Source organism: Calypte anna, chromosome 1 (genome assembly GCF_003957555.1).
Source record: "Calypte anna isolate BGI_N300 chromosome 1, bCalAnn1_v1.p, whole genome shotgun sequence".
NCBI lineage: Eukaryota > Metazoa > Chordata > Aves > Apodiformes > Trochilidae > Calypte > Calypte anna.
In genome coordinates, this window is record NC_044244.1 from 64,054,189 (window position 1) to 64,074,869 (window position 20,681).

General features: G+C 39.5%; 1 protein-coding gene across 3 annotated transcripts in view; it reads left to right on the forward strand.

Annotated features, from left to right (window-relative positions):
* The window catches only part of UHRF1BP1L (UHRF1 binding protein 1 like), a 59,020-nt gene extending 40,549 nt beyond the window's left edge, over positions 1 to 18,471 (forward strand). The window contains exons 15-21 of one of the 3 annotated variants that reach the window (XM_030457571.1): positions 107 to 282; positions 2,859 to 2,995; positions 3,637 to 3,787; positions 9,668 to 9,927; positions 12,059 to 12,167; positions 15,588 to 15,757; positions 16,447 to 18,471. In XM_030457571.1, the coding sequence (XP_030313431.1) occupies positions 107 to 282; positions 2,859 to 2,995; positions 3,637 to 3,787; positions 9,668 to 9,927; positions 12,059 to 12,167; positions 15,588 to 15,757; positions 16,447 to 16,572 (1,129 nt within the window). In that variant the 3' untranslated portion in view covers positions 16,573 to 18,471. The remainder of the gene's footprint in view (positions 1 to 106; positions 283 to 2,858; positions 2,996 to 3,636; positions 3,788 to 9,667; positions 9,928 to 12,058; positions 12,168 to 15,587; positions 15,758 to 16,446) is intronic. The other 2 variants (XM_008504510.2, XM_030457589.1) reach the window with 2 other exon arrangements.
* The last annotated feature ends 2,210 nt before the right edge of the window (positions 18,472 to 20,681 follow it).

A 20,681-nucleotide genomic window follows, 5' to 3' on the forward strand; every position in this document is an offset into this window, starting at 1 on the left:
TGTTTTTTCATTAATGCCTTGACTGATTTAGTGGAGTGTAAAGTTATTTCCTTGTGATTCCTGTAATTTGAAATAACAGTTTTCTAATGTCTTTATATTTAAAAAGTGCAAAGCCTAGGGAACGCTGCCCATCCAACCTTCCTGCATTCTCTGTTTCTTACAAGAATATGAAGAGAAGTCCATCACAAGTCTCTCTAGACACCATCTCTATTGATAGTATGATGCTAGAGGATAATTTAATAGAGAGTGATGGAAGTGACAGTCAAAGTTTTCTGGAGAAGGGTAAGTAGTTTTAACAAAAGATTTTTAAGCAATACATGCAGATATTGTTTATCACTAAAATAACACTCAAAAGGATTGTAGTGCAGCAAATCCTAGATACTTTACAGCACTATTTCTGTTAGCTTCTCCAGTCAGTAGTATTAAGTATATTCACAGCACTTCATTTCAAGGGAAAGAAATAAGATTTGTTGCTTAAATACGGCTATTTAATTAAATACTACTCAATTTTCCTCACTTGAGGAGAATAAAATCATTGCAGTGCAATGTTGCAGCTCTGAATTAAGCAGAACTGTTCCCTTCTTTGCTTAAAAGCTTTTGCTTTTGCTGTTAGTTTTTACAGGCTTGTAGCCCCTACTAGTGTTACACTTCAAGTGGTAAGGGAGCTTTAATTTTAAGTGTAGGTTAAAAAGAAATGGGTTTTCATTAATACTCATTTTCATCAATACTCATTAATACTAATTACTCAGCAGATAGATTTGATAGTGTCCTTGCAGCTTACTCCTTACAGAGAAGTTCCTAGCTATTGGCTGTCTTAACAGCAGGTATTTCTGCAATTTTTGCTCATTTGTGCATGACTGTTTGCTCCAAATTTAAGGGAGGAATTCAGGCATATGGTAATTATGTCTATACAGTCTCTAGTAGTGTGGACTTAGGGAGTTGTAATGATCTAGTAGCTCTCTAGCAAAGCAGATTAAATAATTTTCTAATGTGAAATATAATAGGAGACTTTATTGGCAACTGTTTTCTGATAAGTTCTACTTCGGATAAAGGGAGACTTTTTTTCTGTAGTATTTCTTTTCAGACTAGAGGAATAGTGAGAAGAATGCCTCACACACAAACCTGATTTGTATTTGGATTGTAGGAGTATTCCTGCATGTTGTTATGTGGGACTATACCATAAAACATACTTTCCGTTTTTAAAATAAACTTTTTTGTCATTTTAGCTTGTTAAATATTGTTTAACTGTAGGTTAAGTCTGTATGCTTTCTAGATGTCAAGCAAACAGTGCCATGATCACTAACAAAAATAAATATATAGCTTATTTTTCTAATCATAAAACTACAAACACTTGCACTAAGGCACACTGTGCAGTGTTTTAGCTACATGGCTTGCAGTGTTTAACCTTTTCTTTCTGTTGGTTCAGTTCTTAATTGATCTGGAAGATTGAAGAAGGCATTTCACAGTTTTTTAAACAGTGCATGTAAAATGCCATTTTGGCTGTCACTATGTTCTGCTTAACTTGTATAGCATCTAGAACTTTGAACTCTCTAAGAGGACTGGATTGGGCAGTTCAGTCATAAATATTTCATAGAATCATAGAATCATAGAATTGGCTGGGTTGGAAGGGACCTCAGAGATCATCGAGTCCAACCCTATTACAACCGTTGCGGTTGCTAGATCATGGCACTGAGTGCCACATCCAGTCTCTTTTTAAATATCTCCAGGGACGGAGAATCCACTACTTCCCTGGGCAGCCCATTCCAATGCCGGATCACTCTCTCCGTAAAGAAATTCTTTCTAATATCTAACCTAAATTTCCCCTGGCACAACTTAAGACCATGCCCTCTTGTCTTGTTGAAAGTCGTCTGGGAAAAGAGACCAACCCCCACCTGGCTACACCCTCCTTTCAGGTAGTTGTAGACAGTGATGAGGTCTCCCCTGAGCCGCCTCTTCTTTAGGCTGAACAACCCCAGCTCTCTCAGCCTCTCCTCATAGGGTCTGTGCTCAAGTCCCTTCACCAGCCTGGTTGCCCTCCTTTGGACCTGCTCCAGGACCTCGATATCCTTCCTGAACTGGGGGGCCCAGAACTGGACACAGTACTCGAGGTGTGGCCTCACCAGGGCTGAGTACAGGGGCAGAATCACTTCCTTGGACCTGCTGGCAACGCTGTTCTGGATACAGGCCAGGATGCCACTGGCTTTCTTGGCCACCTGGGCACACTGCTGGCTCATGTTCAGCTTCCTGTCAATCCAGACTCCCAGGTGCCTTTCTGCCTGGCTGCTCTCCAGCCACTCTGTCCCCAGCCTGTAGCGCTGCTTGGGGTTGTTATGGCCAAAGTGCACGACCCGCACTTGGCCATGTTAAACCTCATCCTGTTGGAATCAGCCCAACTCTCCAGTCTATCCAGGTCCCTCTGCAGAGCCCTCCTGCCTTCCAGTTGATCGACACCCCCCCCCAGCTTAGTGTCATCTGCGAATTTGCTGATGATGGACTCGATCCCCTCATCTAGATCATCAATGAAGATATTGAACAGAACCGGCCCAACACTGATCCCTGGGGGGACACCACTGGTGACCGGCTGCCAACTGGATGCAGCCCCATTCAGCACCACTCTCTGGGCCCGTCCCTCCAGCAGTTCCTAACCCAGCACAGGGTGCCCCTGTCCAAGCCACGGGCTGATAGTTTTTTCAGGAGGATGCTGTGGGAGACGGTTTATTTGTTTAATAAACCATTCAACTTAAAAATGAGCTGATGTATGCATACGGTAACAGACACCGACTTTATTCTTAATGCAGAAGTGATTCTGGTTATGCTATGCTAACCTTGCATTTTTTTTCCTGATATCTACATGATAGGTATTACAGCCACAGACTATCAAAGCCCATCAGAAAACGTCCATGAAGGAGGCACAGTGATTGAAAATTGTAATGGGTCATCTCCAGATGCCATGAGTGCTGCTTCAGAGAATACCCATGAGACTACTGAGGAAATGGTAATATTGAATTCCATTATAAACCTTAAAATGGAGCTAAAATTAAAGCTTTTAGAGGTGATTTTTCAAGTAGTTATGAAAGCTTTTGTTAGTGCATTATGTAAACCTGTAGATCTCGATTACTTATATTAAATACAAAAGAAGACTATAATCCAGGTTACACTGACCATTCACTGTCCTTGTTATCTCCTCTATAGCCACAATTGATAAATGAAGGAGGCCACTTCAAAATGTCAGGAAATATTTCTGCTTTAGTACCTAGCAATATTCTTTAATATCATGCTCTTTTATGCTCTATTGAACATGGTATTTGAAATGAGCTTTTAAACATTATCAAGTACAGATAAAAGAAAGCACCATAATTCTGACATTTCTTACATGGAGATGTTTCCTTAGCACTTGCAGCATTCTCAATATTTGTCTTCAGGCAGACAATCAAGGAACCCGTTGTCAAGCCAATGGGTGTGAAAAGAAAGAAGAAGAAATAAGAAAACTTTGTGGTTTTTTGTGAGCAGGGGTGGGAGATACAAAGATTCTTTTTTTCTCATGGGGGGAAAGGCTTAGGTGGATCTAACAAAAAAAATAATCACTGTAAATTCAATTTGTAATTTCATGTTATTTTATCTTGATTTTGTTGACAGATGTCTGTTGTAGTATTCCAAATATTTGGTATTAATGGTGAAATTGACATTAGAGGTGAAGATACAGAAGTATGCCTACAGGTCAACCAAGTGATACCAAATCAGTTGGGAAATATCAGTGTTCGGCACTATCTTTGCAACAGAACTGTGGGTAAGAACTAACAATGAGATCTCAGTGTTGTGAAACTGGAGTTGAAAACATTTGTTGTAACTAAATAAAAAGACTGTATTTGTGTTAAAGCACAAAACCAGTTTTATGCTAGTACTACTGCAGCCTTTTTATGCTGTTTTAGAATATGTACTCTGATTTCTTTCCCAATTGCCATACACTGGAAGAGAAACAAATAAAAATGGAACTGTTTCTGATAGTGTTGGTTAAAAATGTCACCAGAATTCAGTGCAATACTAGTTTACTTTTTTAAAAATCAAATAAGTTGTTTTACATTACGTTACTGTTTTATGAAGGTGGAACTCCTTTCTTGCTCCAATAGTACTTTGCTTAAATGTACCATGGTTTAAAGAGCTTCTTAAATTAAAACTCATGGTTTAAACAGGTTTAGAATTTGTGATTTAAGAAAAGTTAAAAATTGACTGGTTCAGGAAAGATGAGATTCAAGGACAGCCCCTTTGTAGCATTTTTTAAAGCTTGATAGGACCGCAGGGTGTAGTTTCATGCCAGATATTTACACAACTAGATCAACCATTGTATTGTCAAAGTTGTCTTGGGCATCAGTACATATATATTCCCTGCCAGAAAGCCTGGTTCACATACTATGAGGTTTTTTCCTTGGTAGGATGTATTGGCTTGTCAATTCATGTCACAGATTGCTTTGGTCCACTCTGCCAGCCCTCCACAGGGGTTGTTGGATGCCAGCTCTGTGTAGGGATTTTTGGGCAGATCCATGGTGGACCTCCTTCCTGCTTCTTGGTTCATCTACTTTCCCTGGAAACAGCTATTGCAGCTCTTGGCTGCCACTTATTTCCAGCCTTGCAGCAGTGTGGATTTTCTTCAGGAAGTTGGTGCTTGGTGCTACAGCCTCTGATGCCTTGGCGAAAGAGCCCATTTACTGCTAAACTGAGCGGTTGCCAGCTGAAATTGCATTTAGGCATCTGAAGGCAAGAGGGAGGTCCAGCAGAGAAGACTTCTGGCTTATCTTCAGTCCTTACAGCAGGCAGACCTATTTCTGGTTTTCTGTCATATCCACTGTAAAAGCAAGAGGGAGTAAATAGTAAAAAGATGCCTCCTTCCTGCTCTCATGCCGCTCGAACACTGGAACCTGCTTCCTCTGGTTCAGCTGCTGATGATAGGCTTTTGCACTCATTATTTTATGGAGAAAGGATTATAATCTGATTGGAATCACTTTGAACTGGATTGCCTCATTCCTGGAAGTGTTCAAGGCCAGGTTGGATAGAGCTTTGAGCAACCTGGTCTAGTGGGAGGTGTCCCTAACAAGATGATCTTTAAGGTCCCTTCCAACCAAAATCATTCTGTGATTCTGTTAATCTCCAAATACTTCCACATCATATATCTATCTTACTTTTTCTGGTAGGTATCTGAATGGGTGGGCCAACACCAGTTTTTTGTACATCTGTGTTTGCTCCCTTCCTGTAATGTGCATCTTTCCTTTTCTCCCCTGATCTTCTCTCCACTGTAGTACTATGTTCTATACTTAGTGAGGAATCGTTTGCAGCCACTGCTGCTCCCCATCTCCCAATGTAGAAGAACTAAGAACAGTTTAAAAAAAGTAATAATTCCAGTGGATTACAGTTGGGAAAGCTTGAGAATTGCATCATAAAGAAACAATTTACATGAGTTAAATACTTGTAAATGTTTGTTGTAAACAAACATAACTAAAAGAACCAATGACCAGAATGGTAAGAGAATTTTCCAGTAAAAGCACCCCTCCTAAAACATTTAGTAAAACTTACTTAAGTGCAGAATTAACACCTGTAACCAGTAAACTGAGGAACCATGCAAAGCTATGAATAATCCAGTCACAATTGCAGTCTACAAAGGTGTTCTGAATAAAAATAACCATATAAAAGTGGCTATATATATATATATATAGTGTTAATGCAGTAGGTCTAGAAAGGGAAAAGTGTGCCTAATAGCTGGAATAGATTTGAGGACACTGTGGCAGCTGTGCAGGGCTGGCTGCAGGACAGTGTCTCTATCAGATCTTTTTTGGCAGCAGTAACAAAAGCAGGGGTGGAGTATGGCAGAGGTGCTCTGAGTAAGATAGTGCTTTTACCAAGACCTTGCCATGCTTGGAGGAGAAGGGAACAGCAGTTCATAGCACTTTCCAGGTTGTTTAATGCCAGTTTTACTCTCTCTCTTTCTTAACTGTGTCCCTTGCAGATACCTGGTTGACTTAATGGCTGAGTATGGTGTTTTCTGTTGGTGTTTTTCTATACTTTGGTGGGTTCTTCCAGCAATGACATAAACACACTTTTCTGATCTGGAAATATTCAGGGTACATACTCCTTATTTCTTTCTCTGTATTTCAGGGTAGATTTTAGATCCTTGAGGGAAACAAAGTTTCCCAAACCAATTGCAGAGACTCATTGGACAGAGTGGTCATTGTTCTTCCATCTGGAGAGTTGCCCTTCCTCTCAAAGACTGCTGGTTGCTAATTTTCTGCTGTCTGGACTAGGGCCACAAAAGGTACCTGTTACTTGCAGTGTGCTGCCTTTTGTTTTGTGTTTTTCTTTAGTTTGGTTGTTTTTTTCTTTAGTTTGTAAAATATATGAGATCTATCACTTCTTAAACACTTGAGAGATTAAAAGATGGAGTCATGGCTGCAAGTGTTGTGGAAAACTCTTCCAGAGAAGTAGCAAAAGGAGAGGTTCAGGTTCATAGCAGGCTGAAGATTCTCATGGTTATTTACAGTTCTTTCCATTGGTCTTTGTCAACCCAGATAAATAATATGTTTCTCTGCCCTGACTCTAGTGCCAATAGATAGTTCCCATGACCTGCCTCTCCTGCTATGCTAGGTCATCCATGAGAACTGAGCACCATACAGCAAAAGGAACCCAATTAACTTACAGATAGGAAGGTAAATTAGTTGCTTTGCTGGGCTGTTGTTGCTCTAGGCAATGTCTGTTGTATGCTGTATTAAAACTTGAAATAACAGTTTTCAGACCTGTATTACATTCAGGCTGGGGCAGTATTAACTGAATCAAGTTTCTGCCTCTTTCAGTAGCTTTCTTTGTGCAGTCTGTCTTGACTGCACTTCATCTGGAACTTGACTAGCCTGCATGTTTTGATGCATATAGAAAGTTAATTATTCTTCTCACTCCTCTTTTTTTTTCTTTTTAAAAATAGACATATGCAAAAAAGAAACAAACACACAATTCCTCCTATCTGTTCAAAACCTTCTCAGTAGTCTTCTGCAGCTCTTTTCTTGGAAATTGCATGTTTAGTTATAGTTGATACCCATGGGCATTGCATGCATTTGTTTTATTTAATTTGACTCCCTCTCAGAGGAAGCACATTGTCCATCCCCACTAGGGATGTGGTGCATTTCTCCATTTATTAGGAACCTGAGCCAAAGCTGGGTTTGCCCCAATGACCTTTGTCTTCTGGTAGGTTCTTATTAAGCCCTTTGTAAGCCACTACTGAAGGTTCCAAAGGCATCTCAGAGTGATCTTGTCTTTAGTTCTGAAAAATAATACATTGCCTATTCAGCTTCTCTTAAGCAGGATGCAAAATTCCCCTACCTCTGCTTCCTAAAAGCAAATAGGAATTCCTCCTAGGTTCCAGCAGAGAACTTGCTGGGACTGGTAACCAGCCATTGCTGTGGCTTGACTCTGGGTTTGTCTCCGGCCAGTGACTGGGCTAAATGCATAGAGCACTTCTGCAACTTGGCAACCACAGAAAATCTATGTCTGCCCATACAGAAAGCTGCATGATCCTACCTTGAAAAGCCTTTAAGGATTTAGAGATACTGATCTTGGGGACAAGAATTGGTGAGAATGCAAAAGGGGTTGTTGTGGAGACCTGTGAGATACCAATGGGAAAGTGCTGTAACTTAAGCATGGACATTGCCTAATCTTCATAGATTTTATTCACTGAAAGCTAATTTTAAAGTTTTTTAATGAATCTGACCCTGCATAGTGTCAGTGTGACTAAATGAACTGTCATCTGGTTTCTACAGTTTTGATCTGTGAATCATCTGGTTTAGAGTATATTCAGGAACCTGAATCCTTAAATACTGGATGCTGGGAATAGTTGTTATAACATTGCCGTAGCAATTAGCAATATATTACTGATACCTTATAAAAGTACGTTCACGTGACACAAATGTATTTTCTTTATCAGGATACCTGACTGTCTCTGTAGAGACTTTATGTATCAAAAAGTTTGTGTCTCACAAATGTAGTGCTATCAGCAGTGATGCCTTGGAATTTTAACCAAGTACCTTGTAAACCAGATGTGTAATTTCAGAGGGAACACTAATTATATAGTAAAGTATGAGTTTCACCTATATACAGGCATTAAGGGTAAGCTTTGCTGAAGAGAAGCAATGTAACTTGCAGCCTGCCAGCATACTGTATTTTAATTTTGCAGTACATGTAAGTTATTTAAAGTAGGTTGTCTCTGAAATAGGTAAATAGAATGCATTCATTGCAGTATGCATTACTACTTAATGTTAGACAGTAAGCAGAAAAGAAGACATCACAGAGGAAACCTGCACTTCATTAGGATCACAGGGTAGTTGAGGGTAGAGCAATGGACACTATCTTAAAATTTCTGTGTCCAGTCCTGTTCTCAGAGCAGGGTCAGCTCTGAGGTCAGGCTGGGTTGCTCAAGGCTTTATCCTACCAGGTCTCAGAGAGGACCTCCGAGAGCAGAGGCTGCACAGTCTTTCTGGGAAGCCTGCACCACTGCTTAATTTTCTTCATTCCTTACATTCAGTTTGAACCTCTTTTGTTGCAGTTTGACTTGTTGCCTCTTAACCTTCTGATGCGCACCACTGTGAAGAGCCTGGCTGTGTCTTTATAATCTCATTGTAGGTTTTAGAGGGTTGCTAGAAGATTTCCTGTGCATGTGCTCTTCAGCTTTCTTCTAGTTGCTCATATATGCACAAGCAGAAATCAAGAAGTAGTGGAGATCACAACAAACTGCATGTCAGTAATATGGGGAGAGTAGAAGGACTATTACTAAAGAAACAGAAATAGACAAAGGAACTTAAATTTAACTTTTACCACCTCCCCACCCCCACCCCCCCTCATTTTCTAAGATGTTAAACACTGGAATTTTTTTAAGGAATCAGTTTAAACCAAGAAGCATTTTTTGTTTTGTTTCAATTAGCTGAAATTTGCTTAGCAGTTAGATGCTCTACTAATATAAATTAACATAATAAGTTGATTTTACTTAAGTTACTTCAATTTCATATATTATTTAAGTTTCAATATTTGCTTCTGAAGGTAACTATTGTCAATTATTTTGAAAATTGTTTTTACATTACACCTACATTTACAGACAAGTCTGTAGGTGAATCCCATCGAGTAACTATTTCTGGTGATGAGCTCTCTTTGTATATCAAGTGGATACTGGCCATCCCCATCCCACCCTCCTCCCCCGTATTTGGTTACCTTAAATCATTGATTTGATTTTTAGAACTGTTTAGTTGAATGTTGCAGTTGTCCTCGCTAGTTAAAGAAAGTGCAACAATCTCTCCTGAGAGCGTGAACTGACTTAAATGTTTTTCTGAATTAAAACTGAATGGGTTAGTGGAAACGTATGCAAAATTATTGTTTTTCCATCACCAAGACATTTTGCACACAATAATACTGTACTTTTCAGTTGCCACAGTGAGGTACAAGTCCTTGTATGTACTGCTTAATTCTCTTTAGAATTTTGAAGTGATCCACTTAGAAATTTGCTCTGAAGTTCTGCACTGGCAGTGCTGTAATTCATGGGTAATACTTCTAAAGTACTCTTGGAAAACCAGTTGGAAGTACTTGCATTGTAATTGCTTTTTGGTAGATTGCAAAGTTTTAATGCAAATTTGTTTTCCTTTTTCAGCAGGTTCTGACTGTAAATCTCTGGCAGGACCAGTAAATTCATCACCTGAGATTAGTTTGAGATGGGAAAGTGGGCCTAGTGCTATCATACATTCTCTTCTGGCTGTAAAAAATGGTTTTCTTCAGTGTCATGTAGAGAACTTCAGTGCTGAATTTCTAACATCTTCCCTCACAAACATTCAGCATTTTCTAGAAGATGAAACTGTTGCAGAAGTGATGCCTATGAAGATAAAACTTTCTAACGCACGGATTAATTTAAAAGTATGTTAACAATGAACTATTTGTCTGCTCTAAAGAAATTGTGTTCTTGTTTCTTTGATGATAAACTACTAATTAGGTTACAGTTAACTTCAAAGAGACTGCTATCATACTCTGGAAGGTCTTTAGATAATAATAAAACAATTTAAAAATCCATATATTTGGTTAGCTCTGTGGTGTGCCTAGAGGGGAATTCTCTTCATGACCAAGCTATTTTTGTAAATGAATATTTTATATTTTATTCTTCCTCTCCCAGCCTCTTTTGTAGAGTGATAGTGTCTGGGAGTTTTATGGGTGTGGTATTCCAAGTTCCTAAAGGCACAGTCTGGCTTTTCTGATTGAGCTTTTGTTTACTTAGCTTAGTAATGGTTTTCTAATTACAAAACACGGTATTTGGAGTTTGATTCTCTCTCCTACTTAGAGGGCAGGTCTTGCAATGAAAGTTCAGTACAAAACAAGGAAAAAGGTGATGAGAATTGCAGTTCAAGCCACTTGAATACTGTTCCTTAGAACCCAGATTTCATGTTCTGCCCTACATATAAATTGATACTAAGTAATGCAAGCTTTTCTCACTACCATAGCTTAGGATAGTAACATTAAGAGGCCACTCCTGGTCAAGTCTCCTAGGCGATTTTCTTTCAGACCTTTAAAGGAGGTGGTGAGTTCTGTGCTACACACCCATTGAATATAAAGACAAGGACACTTTTCTGGATGGGGGGGAAGGGAACACAACACAGAAAAAGAAAAATATAGGAGAATTATAACATTGCTTCAGAAATGTTTGAAAATACCCATATAAACGTCAAGCAAAGTGAGGACTAGAATAACAGCTCCAGTTCTGCATAATGGGGCTAAGACCTTAATTCTGCTTAGATCATTCTTTAACAAAAGGGCAATTGTTTATCTCTGCATGTTTTACTCAAAGTGCATCACTGTTCCTCCCTCTTTGATGCAGATTTTGCATCCTCTGAGGATACTTTAGCACCTTTAGGGCCATTTTTGCTACAGGAGTAGCATGCGCACTTTCTGTTAGAGCTGTGGATCTGTCACTCAAGTTTTCAACGTATCACGAATGTGAATGCCCAGATTCAAAAAATCTTCACATACAGTCATTAAAGACAAAATGGTGTTGGTTTCTTGTCTAGAATGCAGACCTAAGCAAAATGTTCCTGAAAAAAGCAGCTGTTTGAGGTGAGGGATATTCATTAATAAACTGGCAATAACAGTTTTGGCAATGAAGGCACTGCTCACTCAGCAGTGCACACAAGACACAGAGAAGTTACTCATGATGGTTGACAAACTGCAGTATGACATACAGATGAGTAATTTCTATAGAGTTAATGGGTATTAAAGAGTGAGAGGATATGTTTCAGATTTATGCTGCATGCAGTATATTCTGTTTCTTCTGCATGAGACTTGACACAGTGTGTTTGGGGGAGGGGGGAGGGTGGAAGAATATAAGAAAAGTTATTTTAGTTTTTGCATTCTCTGCTGCAGTCTCAGTGCTGTTTCAAGAAACTTTGCCAGTTACATCTGAACAGCTTTATTGCTGCATGTTTAATGTTGATATGTATAGTATCTGATTATACTGGCTGTCTTACTCTGCTTGATAGCACTTCCTGATGAGGCCCCAGAAGAATTTATCCGGGAAGCTTCTCTTCTGTTGAGTGCTATAATGTAACTGAATTCCAGATGGTGTCATCCCAGGCTAAGTCCTGAAAAGACAAAATCAGAAACTCAAGAATGTTATCTGTAACCATTCAATCTTTAAATAGTTGGAGGGAAAATCAGATACTATCTAGTGCAGACTTCTTATCTGTGACTCGGAGAGCTCCTGAGCTAAAGAATAACTTTACATTGGGATATAATTTTATTGAGATATCTGTAAAACTACTTTGAATTATTTTAGTCAGGCTGTATATATTGAGTTCAGCAGACTTACTCCAGAGATAAATTTGGGCCTTTAATATTCTCCCTGTGAAAAAAAAATACAGCAGAATTTAGTGGAGATCCCATTAGAAAGTTCTACTCTGTAATGTTGCCATTCGAGTTTCATTAAATCCACTTATGTTTAATTGAACATATTGATTACTTATTTCTTGGTAAACTTATTTTTTAATATTTCTATCTTTAGGATGACAGCCCATGTGAAAATCTCAAAGCATCTGAGCTGGTACCTATTAAGCTGCATATTGACATACTCTGGATAGAGAGAAATGATGATGGGTCTTTTCTAATTAGAGGTTTGTATGTTCTTGCACCTTGATATCTTAATATTATAAATTAATTATTATAAATACTGGGTGGTTTTTTGCTGTATGCAGACATGTGGCTAATAATTAAAAGATAAACAATGATAATTTGTGTAAGTTGCATTGCCATATACCTTAATTCTAAGTGTAATCACATAGAGGAGAATTCCCTTGAAGAATAGACTATTGACTGTGATAACTCCCAGCTGAATCAATCAGAGAGAAATAAAAATAGGCATTTTAACCTCATCAGGATATGCTTCATCTGTAAATACCACTTCATTGTGATAAGTCTGCGTTACTTCTGATTGACTACCAAACAAAAAAATTGTCTTTCTTTACAGATTATCAAAGTGGCTACCTGTTGCCTTTGTGTTTTTGTGTTATGGGTAGTAGTAGGGAACACTAAAAAAGAAAAGCCTATTTGAGAAGTACAAGTAATAGTTTCCAATCCTGCATGTTATGGTCATGTCCTGGCAGCTCCTGGCTGGGATTACACTGAGATTTGTATTTTGAACAGTGGTTTAATTTTATACTTTTCATGAAAACATATGGACACAATTTTTTTTTTCTGCATTTATCGACAAATACTAAATACTCAAAACAATACAATACATTTAGAGCTTTAATTTTACTGTTCTCTTTCACAGATAGTCAAAGAATAAGAGTAATCTAGTTTGCAAGAAGTGGTCATTTGGTTCTACTCCTTACTTAAAAGCAAGGGCAGATTAGACCAGGGTGCTCAATGCCCTCTCCAGTCAAGTTTTGAGCATCTAGCAGGCTGCCCTAAGTAATCTACCCTAGTGTTTGATTACCCGTATGGTTAATTTTTTTGGTAATGTCTTATTGGAATCTCCTTTGTTGCAGCTTGTGTCTATTGCCTCTTGTCCTGCTCCCTTAAGAGAGAGGTGATTGAGCAATGACCAGGCACCTCAGGGAAATCTGGCCCATCTTCTCTGTACCCTTTCCATTAGGTAGGCAAAGGCAGCATCAAAATTACCCCATAGCCTTTTCATCTTCAGATTTGGCAAGTGCATCTCCCTGAGCCCCTCATTTGTACATAGAATCACTTAGGATGGAAAAGACATTTAAGATTGAGTCCAACCATTAACCCAGCACTGCCAAATCATGTTTGTAAGCACCACATCTACACATTTTGATACAGCTTCAGGGGTGGTGACTCAACCACTTCCCTGGGCAGCCTGCTCCAGTTCCTGACAACCTTTTCAGTAAAGAAATTTTTTCTAATATTCAATCTAAACATCCCCTTGTCACAGTTTGAGGCCATTTCTTCTTATCCTGTAACTTGCTGCCTGGGAAAAGAGAGTGATGCCCACCTCACTGCAATCTCCTTTCAGGTAGTTCCAGAGAGCAATACAATCTCTCCTCAGCCTCTTTTTCACCAGGGTTAAACAGCTTAAGTTCTCTGTTTCTTCTCATAAGACTTGTGCTCTAGACCCTTCACCAGCTTCATTGCCCTTCTTTGGACATGTTCCAGCACCTCAATGTCCTTCTTGTAGTGAGGCACCCAAAACCAAACACAGTGTTTGAGGTGCAGCCTCACCAGTGCTGAGTACAGGGAGACAATCTTGTTGGCCATGCTATTTCTGATACAAGCCAGGATGCTGTTGACTTTCTTGGCCACCTGGGCACACTGTTGGCTCACATTCATCCAGCTGTCAATCAAAACCCCCAAGTCCTTTTCTCCCAGGCAGCTTTCCCAGCCACTTCCCCAAGTCTGTAGCATTGCATGGGGTTGTTGTGACTCAAATGCAGAATCTGGCACTTGGCCTTGTTCAGCCTCATGAAACTGGGCTTGGTCCATTGATCCAGACTGTTCAGGTCTCTCTGTAGAGCCTTCCTGCCCTGAGGAAGACCAGCACTTTTTTCCAGCTTGGTGTCATTTGCAGACTTACTGAAACTGCACTTGATCCCTTTGTCTAGATCATTAATAAAGATCTCATGTACTCTTGGACATGATTTTCTTGGCAGTCCTCTGCTGGCAGTACCAAGTACAGTCTGTATGTATCTGGTCTTTACTGAGAGAGCTCCCTGCTGACTCATGATAGATCTTGTTGACCAAGGCCTACAGGGCATTTTCTGCAATGTTGCTTTCTGTTTGGTCTCCCACCTGTAGTGGATCAAGAAGTTGTTACTCTGCCTGCAGCACTTCATGGTGGTTTCAGCTGAATTTCATGAGGCTGCAATCATCTCACTTTTCCAGCCTATCCATATTCCTGAGAAAAATAGCCTTGCCCCTCAGTGTGTCAGTTGCTGACCTTTCAATTGGGTATTATTCACAAAATCACAGAGGGTGCACCCACCCTTTCATTCAGGTCCTGAATATATTAAGCCAACAGTATGCTATGTGTTGTTATGACTTGAGGAAGAGGAGGCTGCAGGGTGACCTTAATGCCCACTTCACCTCCCTGATGGGAAGATATAGCACAGAGGTACCAGACTTCTCTGAGGTATTATGCTGAGCCATGATTTGCTTACAGTACAATTTATCCACATTATATCTAATACCTTGTTTGAGTGTTTAAAGATGTTTAATACATTTTGGTCATCATTACTAAACATTTAGTAATTTAGTGAGAAAATACATAGTTTTAAGATTTTTCAGGTCAAATCTTTTCCGCTTTTTTGCTGAAGTGCTTTGATTCCTGTTCTTATAATGGGCTCCTCAGGTACAGTGACTTCAAAGGCATAGGTCTAATGCTGTCTTCACTACAGTGATTATATAGCTTCAGTCATTCTTTTTTCATTCTCTACACGTGTGTGTTGGGAGTAGGGGCTATTGAACAGAAAATGTTTTTGAAGGAAGTGTTTAAAAAAGAAGTTAAAAAAAAAAGGGGGGGAATTTTCTAGACTACTAAGAACCATGACCGTCATTTTTTACTTGGTATACAGTGGTCTGGTTTAATAGATGTTATAGTGCACTTCAGTTGTAAACGTTAGTGTCTTCATTGCCAACTCAGTTATTTTCTAATTTAAAAACTTGATCCTGCAGGTTTATCTCGATGTGTCTTCAAATGTAAATGCAGTTTTCAGATCTGATTTGGACCAGGAGACAGTGTATTAATAGCAATTTTAACAGTTCTCAAAATTATTCAGAGTGCATATTCTGTGGTGATAGTACTGGGCAGGATGAAAAATATGATCATTTTCTTCAAGCTGGAAGCCACATGTTCCTTCTTCTTATCTCTGCTTTCTGTTCTCTCTTCCTTCAAAAGGGTGTATGAATTTTAATTATTTTTTAATTAGATTTGGTCTGGGAGTTGAATGTAAATTTATTTAATATTACAAGTTATATTTGTTTAATTGTTTTTTATTTTGTGCTGATGTGAATCAAACTTTAAAAAGACAACCCAAAAAAATCTGAGTATTAAGTATCTTTCTCTCACATAGATAATCAAAGAGTAAATGATGTGTCAAAGATGAAGAATTCAAGTAGTGCATTGCAGCAAGCAAGTGGACCTGTTGGGCATAAAACACAGGACCAAGCCACACAAACTGCTTGTGAATTTCCCAGACCTTCTAAATCAAGCAGAGATTCAGCTGAATTCCTTAAAAAACAGGTATTAAGAATTCCTTTTGACTTTCCCTCTCCAATTATGTTACAATCATTAATCATCATAATTGTGAGATTATCTGGGGGTGGGCTTCGGGGACTGCTTCCACTGAGAAAATCCGTTTGAGATGGAAAATAGAATTACGGATATTACAGTATGATTCAATACTTAAGCATACAAAATAAATGTAATACTGCTTTCTAAAGAGAGCAATAATACACTGCAGACAAGCTCTTCTCCTTTCCATCTGAGGGAGTTCTGAGGGACCAACTCCCTTCTCCCCATCTCATCTCTGTAAAACACATCTGCCAAAGACAAAGTACAAGACTGTTAATCAGACACTTCCTAAGGTATCAGTCATACTTGGATTTTAAATTGATGATGGCAGCAGTCGCACATCAATTTGGCTGTTTTTTGCACTGGGTAAGAATCTATTCCTAGAGCTCTGAACCTGGTGTCATTTCCACTCCATTCCAGAATGGAAATGGCAGGGCTAAAATATTTGGTATCTTGCCTTTTGAATTAACTACATCAGCTCTATCCCTGCTCTGCACTCATTGCAACTGACTAAGCCCCAACAAACCTGCGGTCAGCAATGGATGTGAGCAAATGGTAAGGTAAAAATAACCATAGTGGAAAACGTTGATGGCATGCAGGAATACTAATAAAGCTCTTTTCCAACCTGATCATTGCAGCTTATTGAAGAAAATGAGTGTCTCAAACAGGAACTAGCCAAAGCCAAAATGGCTCTTGCTGAGGTCCAAATGGAAAAAGATACCCTGCTTCATCATATAAAGAAGATGAATGTTGATCACCAATAGAACAGTGTTCTATTGGTGCAAGGAATCCTCAACAGAACTTCCAAGTGATGGTGGCATCTAAAATACTGTTTGTAAATTGCTGGAAGACACAGTTGTGTTTTTTTGTCACAGACAGTTTTTGCATTATGAACAAGATGTTTGTGAACTAGCTACTGTTCCAAAATTATCATTAAATATTAACTTTTTTCAGCCCATTTTAAACTGAAATGACTTTGGAAAAAAATCAGTTTATACTGTACCTTATTAATTTACTGAAGAAATATCATATCCTCTGCTTTTAATATTATTAAAGGAAATGTTATTTTTAAAATGTTTTCTGAAAACTGCATGGCTGAGCAATGAAAGAGGGTGCCTAGATGCATAACTGTGTACAGTGTACCATGCCTCATTAACAAACTGTACCTCTGATAAGAATAAAACACCATAATATTACCAGAAGGCATCTGTAAAGGTGGTTACATTTGCACTATAATGATTTGACCTAAATCTTCTAGAATGGAGTAGCTGCTCAAAATTCCAGTCCTAAACTGCCCCTAAATTCAGTGTACTTTGCCCAGAGAGGATTTTAAGAATTGTCCTCTGGTGCTATAGATAGAATTCCATATGCCCTCTCCATACGCATTCCTAAAATATCACAGTAAATGCTGGAGAATTTAAGTAAGAGGGCCTGCTCTTGGGGTTTCCTTCTGGATGAAGGTCTGCTACATCTCTACAGCTGATGTAATTTAGACATTCAGTCTTTCTTTTTCCTCTCTCTGTGATGAGGATAGAGTCCTGAAATAAGATCCAGCCATTCATGAAAGGTGAGCTTTGAGCCATTTTGCATGCATGTCTGAGTTCTGCACAACTCATCAGACATGCCCAAGGATATGGTCCAGTGTATTTAAATATGTATTGTCAAGTCTTGGGAGGAGGCGAGGGGGAATCCTACAGGGATTTATTAATTGTATATTGCGCTTTTTTTGATAAAAAAGCTGTAGAGAATAATTTAATTACCCAATGAAATTGTGAGATTACATGAAATGTAATCATGCAGTTTAAATCATGGGTGATTTGTGTAAATTGAACAATAATTTTCAGATAAAAACTGGTACAGATGAATAAATTAAAAAGCACAGCAGTGTAAAATAGAGAATATTAGAATGTGCTTCTAAACAATTTAGGAAACAACATGCAAAAACATACATGCCTGTAACAGGCTGGTTTTGCTAGAAGTAAAAATGACTGAATAATAGAACTGTGATGTTGAATAGAAACTGTGATGTTTTAATTGGTACCACCTTTATTTCTGCTCCGTGGGATGTTTGAGGGAAGTTTTATTTGTAGATACGCAGACAAATCTCAAAAAGTATTTAGTGTCCTGTGGTTTGACTTTGCATATTCAGTCAATATAGTTTTAATTAAAATGGTTTTCATTAAAACATTTTGAAGGGCACGTAATTTACAGTGCTGAAAATAGTTATTGAAAGTATGTAGATTTTATTCAAGAACTCTGTGGAAGAACTGGTTCAGGAACTATTTTAAAGCCTGCCTCAGGAAACCCTAGTTGAAACTCCCTTTAATGCCCATGGAAATTTTTATCTTACTGTTCTGAATAAGATGAAAACTGTTTCAAATAGAGAAACTAAATGTATTTCAAAAGGTATTTAAGACAACACAGTATGGATGTATTTCACACGTACATCATGTCAGATTCATGGGAGGATTTCTTCTCAACTGGTTGGTACTATTAAAATCAGTAATTCTTACTTAGTTTATCCCTGCCAAGATCTAGTTAGAATTTTCTGAAGAAAGAAATGTATAGGGTGCTTAGTAGCATGTTGCTGAAATAATATGTTGATAATTGTTTAATTTTTAAAAAGAAATAAACAGCAATATTAAATGCCTGTCCTTTTTACTGCACAAGCTAATCCTGCTTCTTTTGACAAAAACAAACAAAACAAAACCAAAAAACAACAAAGAAAGACCAAGTGCAAGGCAAGAAACCAAACTGCTTTTCTCAGTACAGATGTTGAAATTCAGGTTATCACTTTCTTGCACTTCATTATAACTGAATCCATTTCCACTTCATGGCAGTCTGGAAGTAATGGAGCATTATGTGTGGACAGTTCAGAAGAGATGAGTGTACTTGGTTTTTCACTTGGCACTACCAAGGCTGATAGCACTGTGTCACTCTGAAATTAGTTGTGTTGAAAACACGAAGAAATAGTGTGTTTATTAATGTTTAAAAGTACAAAGTTAAACTAAGCCTCAATAGGTTATGCTAATAATAGCAATTTAAGGTCTCAGATTAAATAAAAGGGCTTAGTTCATTCTCAGGATCCTGCTAGTATTCACAACCTCCTTAAATCCTAGATATGAAATGTGCAGCATCAGTAGAGCCCTTGAATGAATCACCATTTTTATTCTGCAAAGAACCAAAGTACAGTTTGGAGAACTTTAATGTATTCAGAAAACTGACTCCAGCAGTCTTACAGGCAAACTGGTACCAAATTTTGTTTTAAATTTTCTGTGGAAATTTAAAATGGTCTACAGATCAGCTTAACACTCCTTCAGCTTGTTTAGAAATAGTATTTTATTGTCTATTAGAGTTTTTAAGTTAGCTCACTTTGAAGAGGTTGTGTCCTTTCCTGAGCTAGGTCATTGAATCATTCAGCAGTGAGGAAAACAAGGAGGGGGAATCTAAACCAGAGTTATCCCTTCCTCTGATGCTGATCCAGAGCTTGACCCCTTTGGAAGGTGATGTGAATGGGGCTGCAGCAGCCCAGCGATCGGAGATGAACTCTTTGAGATAAGGATTGAGCTTTATGGACAGCAGCAGACTGTTTTAATTGTTTTTCCATTGCTAATTTGCTGCTGCTGGAGGAGAGTTGCCAGCCAGGAGCAGACAGCACAGAGCTCCTGCTCTCCCTGGGCCATGGCTGCCGTCTGGCAGCGTTGTCAGCTCCTCCTCCTCATCTGAATGGCATCTTGTGTTGCTCATCTCCTTGTTCTAATCTGAATGGCATTTTGTGTTGCTCATGCCCCTGTACTCAGTGCTGGTGAGGCCACACCTCGAGTCCTGTGTCCAGTTCTGGGCCCCTCAGCTCAGGAAGGAGATTGAGGTCCTGGAGCAGGTCCAAAGGAGGGCAATCATCTACTGCGGGGCAGGGCGGGAGCCGTGCGGGGCGGGCGTGGTGCCGCCAGAGGAGCCACGCCGCCGCCCAAGTTTTTATTTTTTTTTATTTTTACTTTTTACATCCACCCAAGGGTGATGAGAGAGCTGGCAGAAGAGCTCGCCAAGTCTCTCTCTATCATCACTGGGGACATCCCAGATGACTGGAAGTTGGCGAATGTCACGCCAATCCACAAAAAGGGCCGGAAAGAGGACCCAGGAAACTACAGGCCTGTCAGCCTGACCTCAGGGCCTGGCAGGATCATGGAACAAATCATCCTCAGTGCAATCACACAGCACCTGCAGGATGGACAAGGGATTAGACCCAGCCAGCACGGGTTTAGGAAGGGCAGGTCATGCCTGACCAACCTGATCTCCTTTTATGATCAGGTGACCTGACTGGTGGATGAGGGGAAGGCTGTGGATGTGGTCTACCTGGACTTCAGCAAAGCCTTTGACACCGTCTCCCACAGCATCCTCCTGAAGGAGCTGTCAGCCCACAGCTTAGACAGGAGCACCCTGTGCTGGGTTAGGAACTGCTGGAGGGACGGGCCCAGAGAGTGGTGCTGAATGGTGCTGCATCCAGTTGGCAGCCGGTCACCAGTGGTGTCCCCCCAGGGATCAGTGTTGGGCCCAGTTCTGTTTAATATCTTTATTGATGATTTAGATGAGGGGATTGAGTCCATCATCAGCAAGTTTGCAGATGACACTAAACTTGGGGGGGAGTGTGGATCAGCTGGAAAGCAGGAGGGCTCTACAGAGGGACTTGGACAGATTGGAGAGTTGGGCTGATTCCAACAGGATGAGGTTCAACACGGCCAAGTGCAGGGTCCTGCACTTTGGCCATAACAACCCCAAGCAGCGCTACAGGCTGGGGACAGAGTGGTTGGAGAACAGCCAGACAGAGAGGGACCTTGGAGTTTGGATTGACAGGAAGCTGAACATGAACCAACAG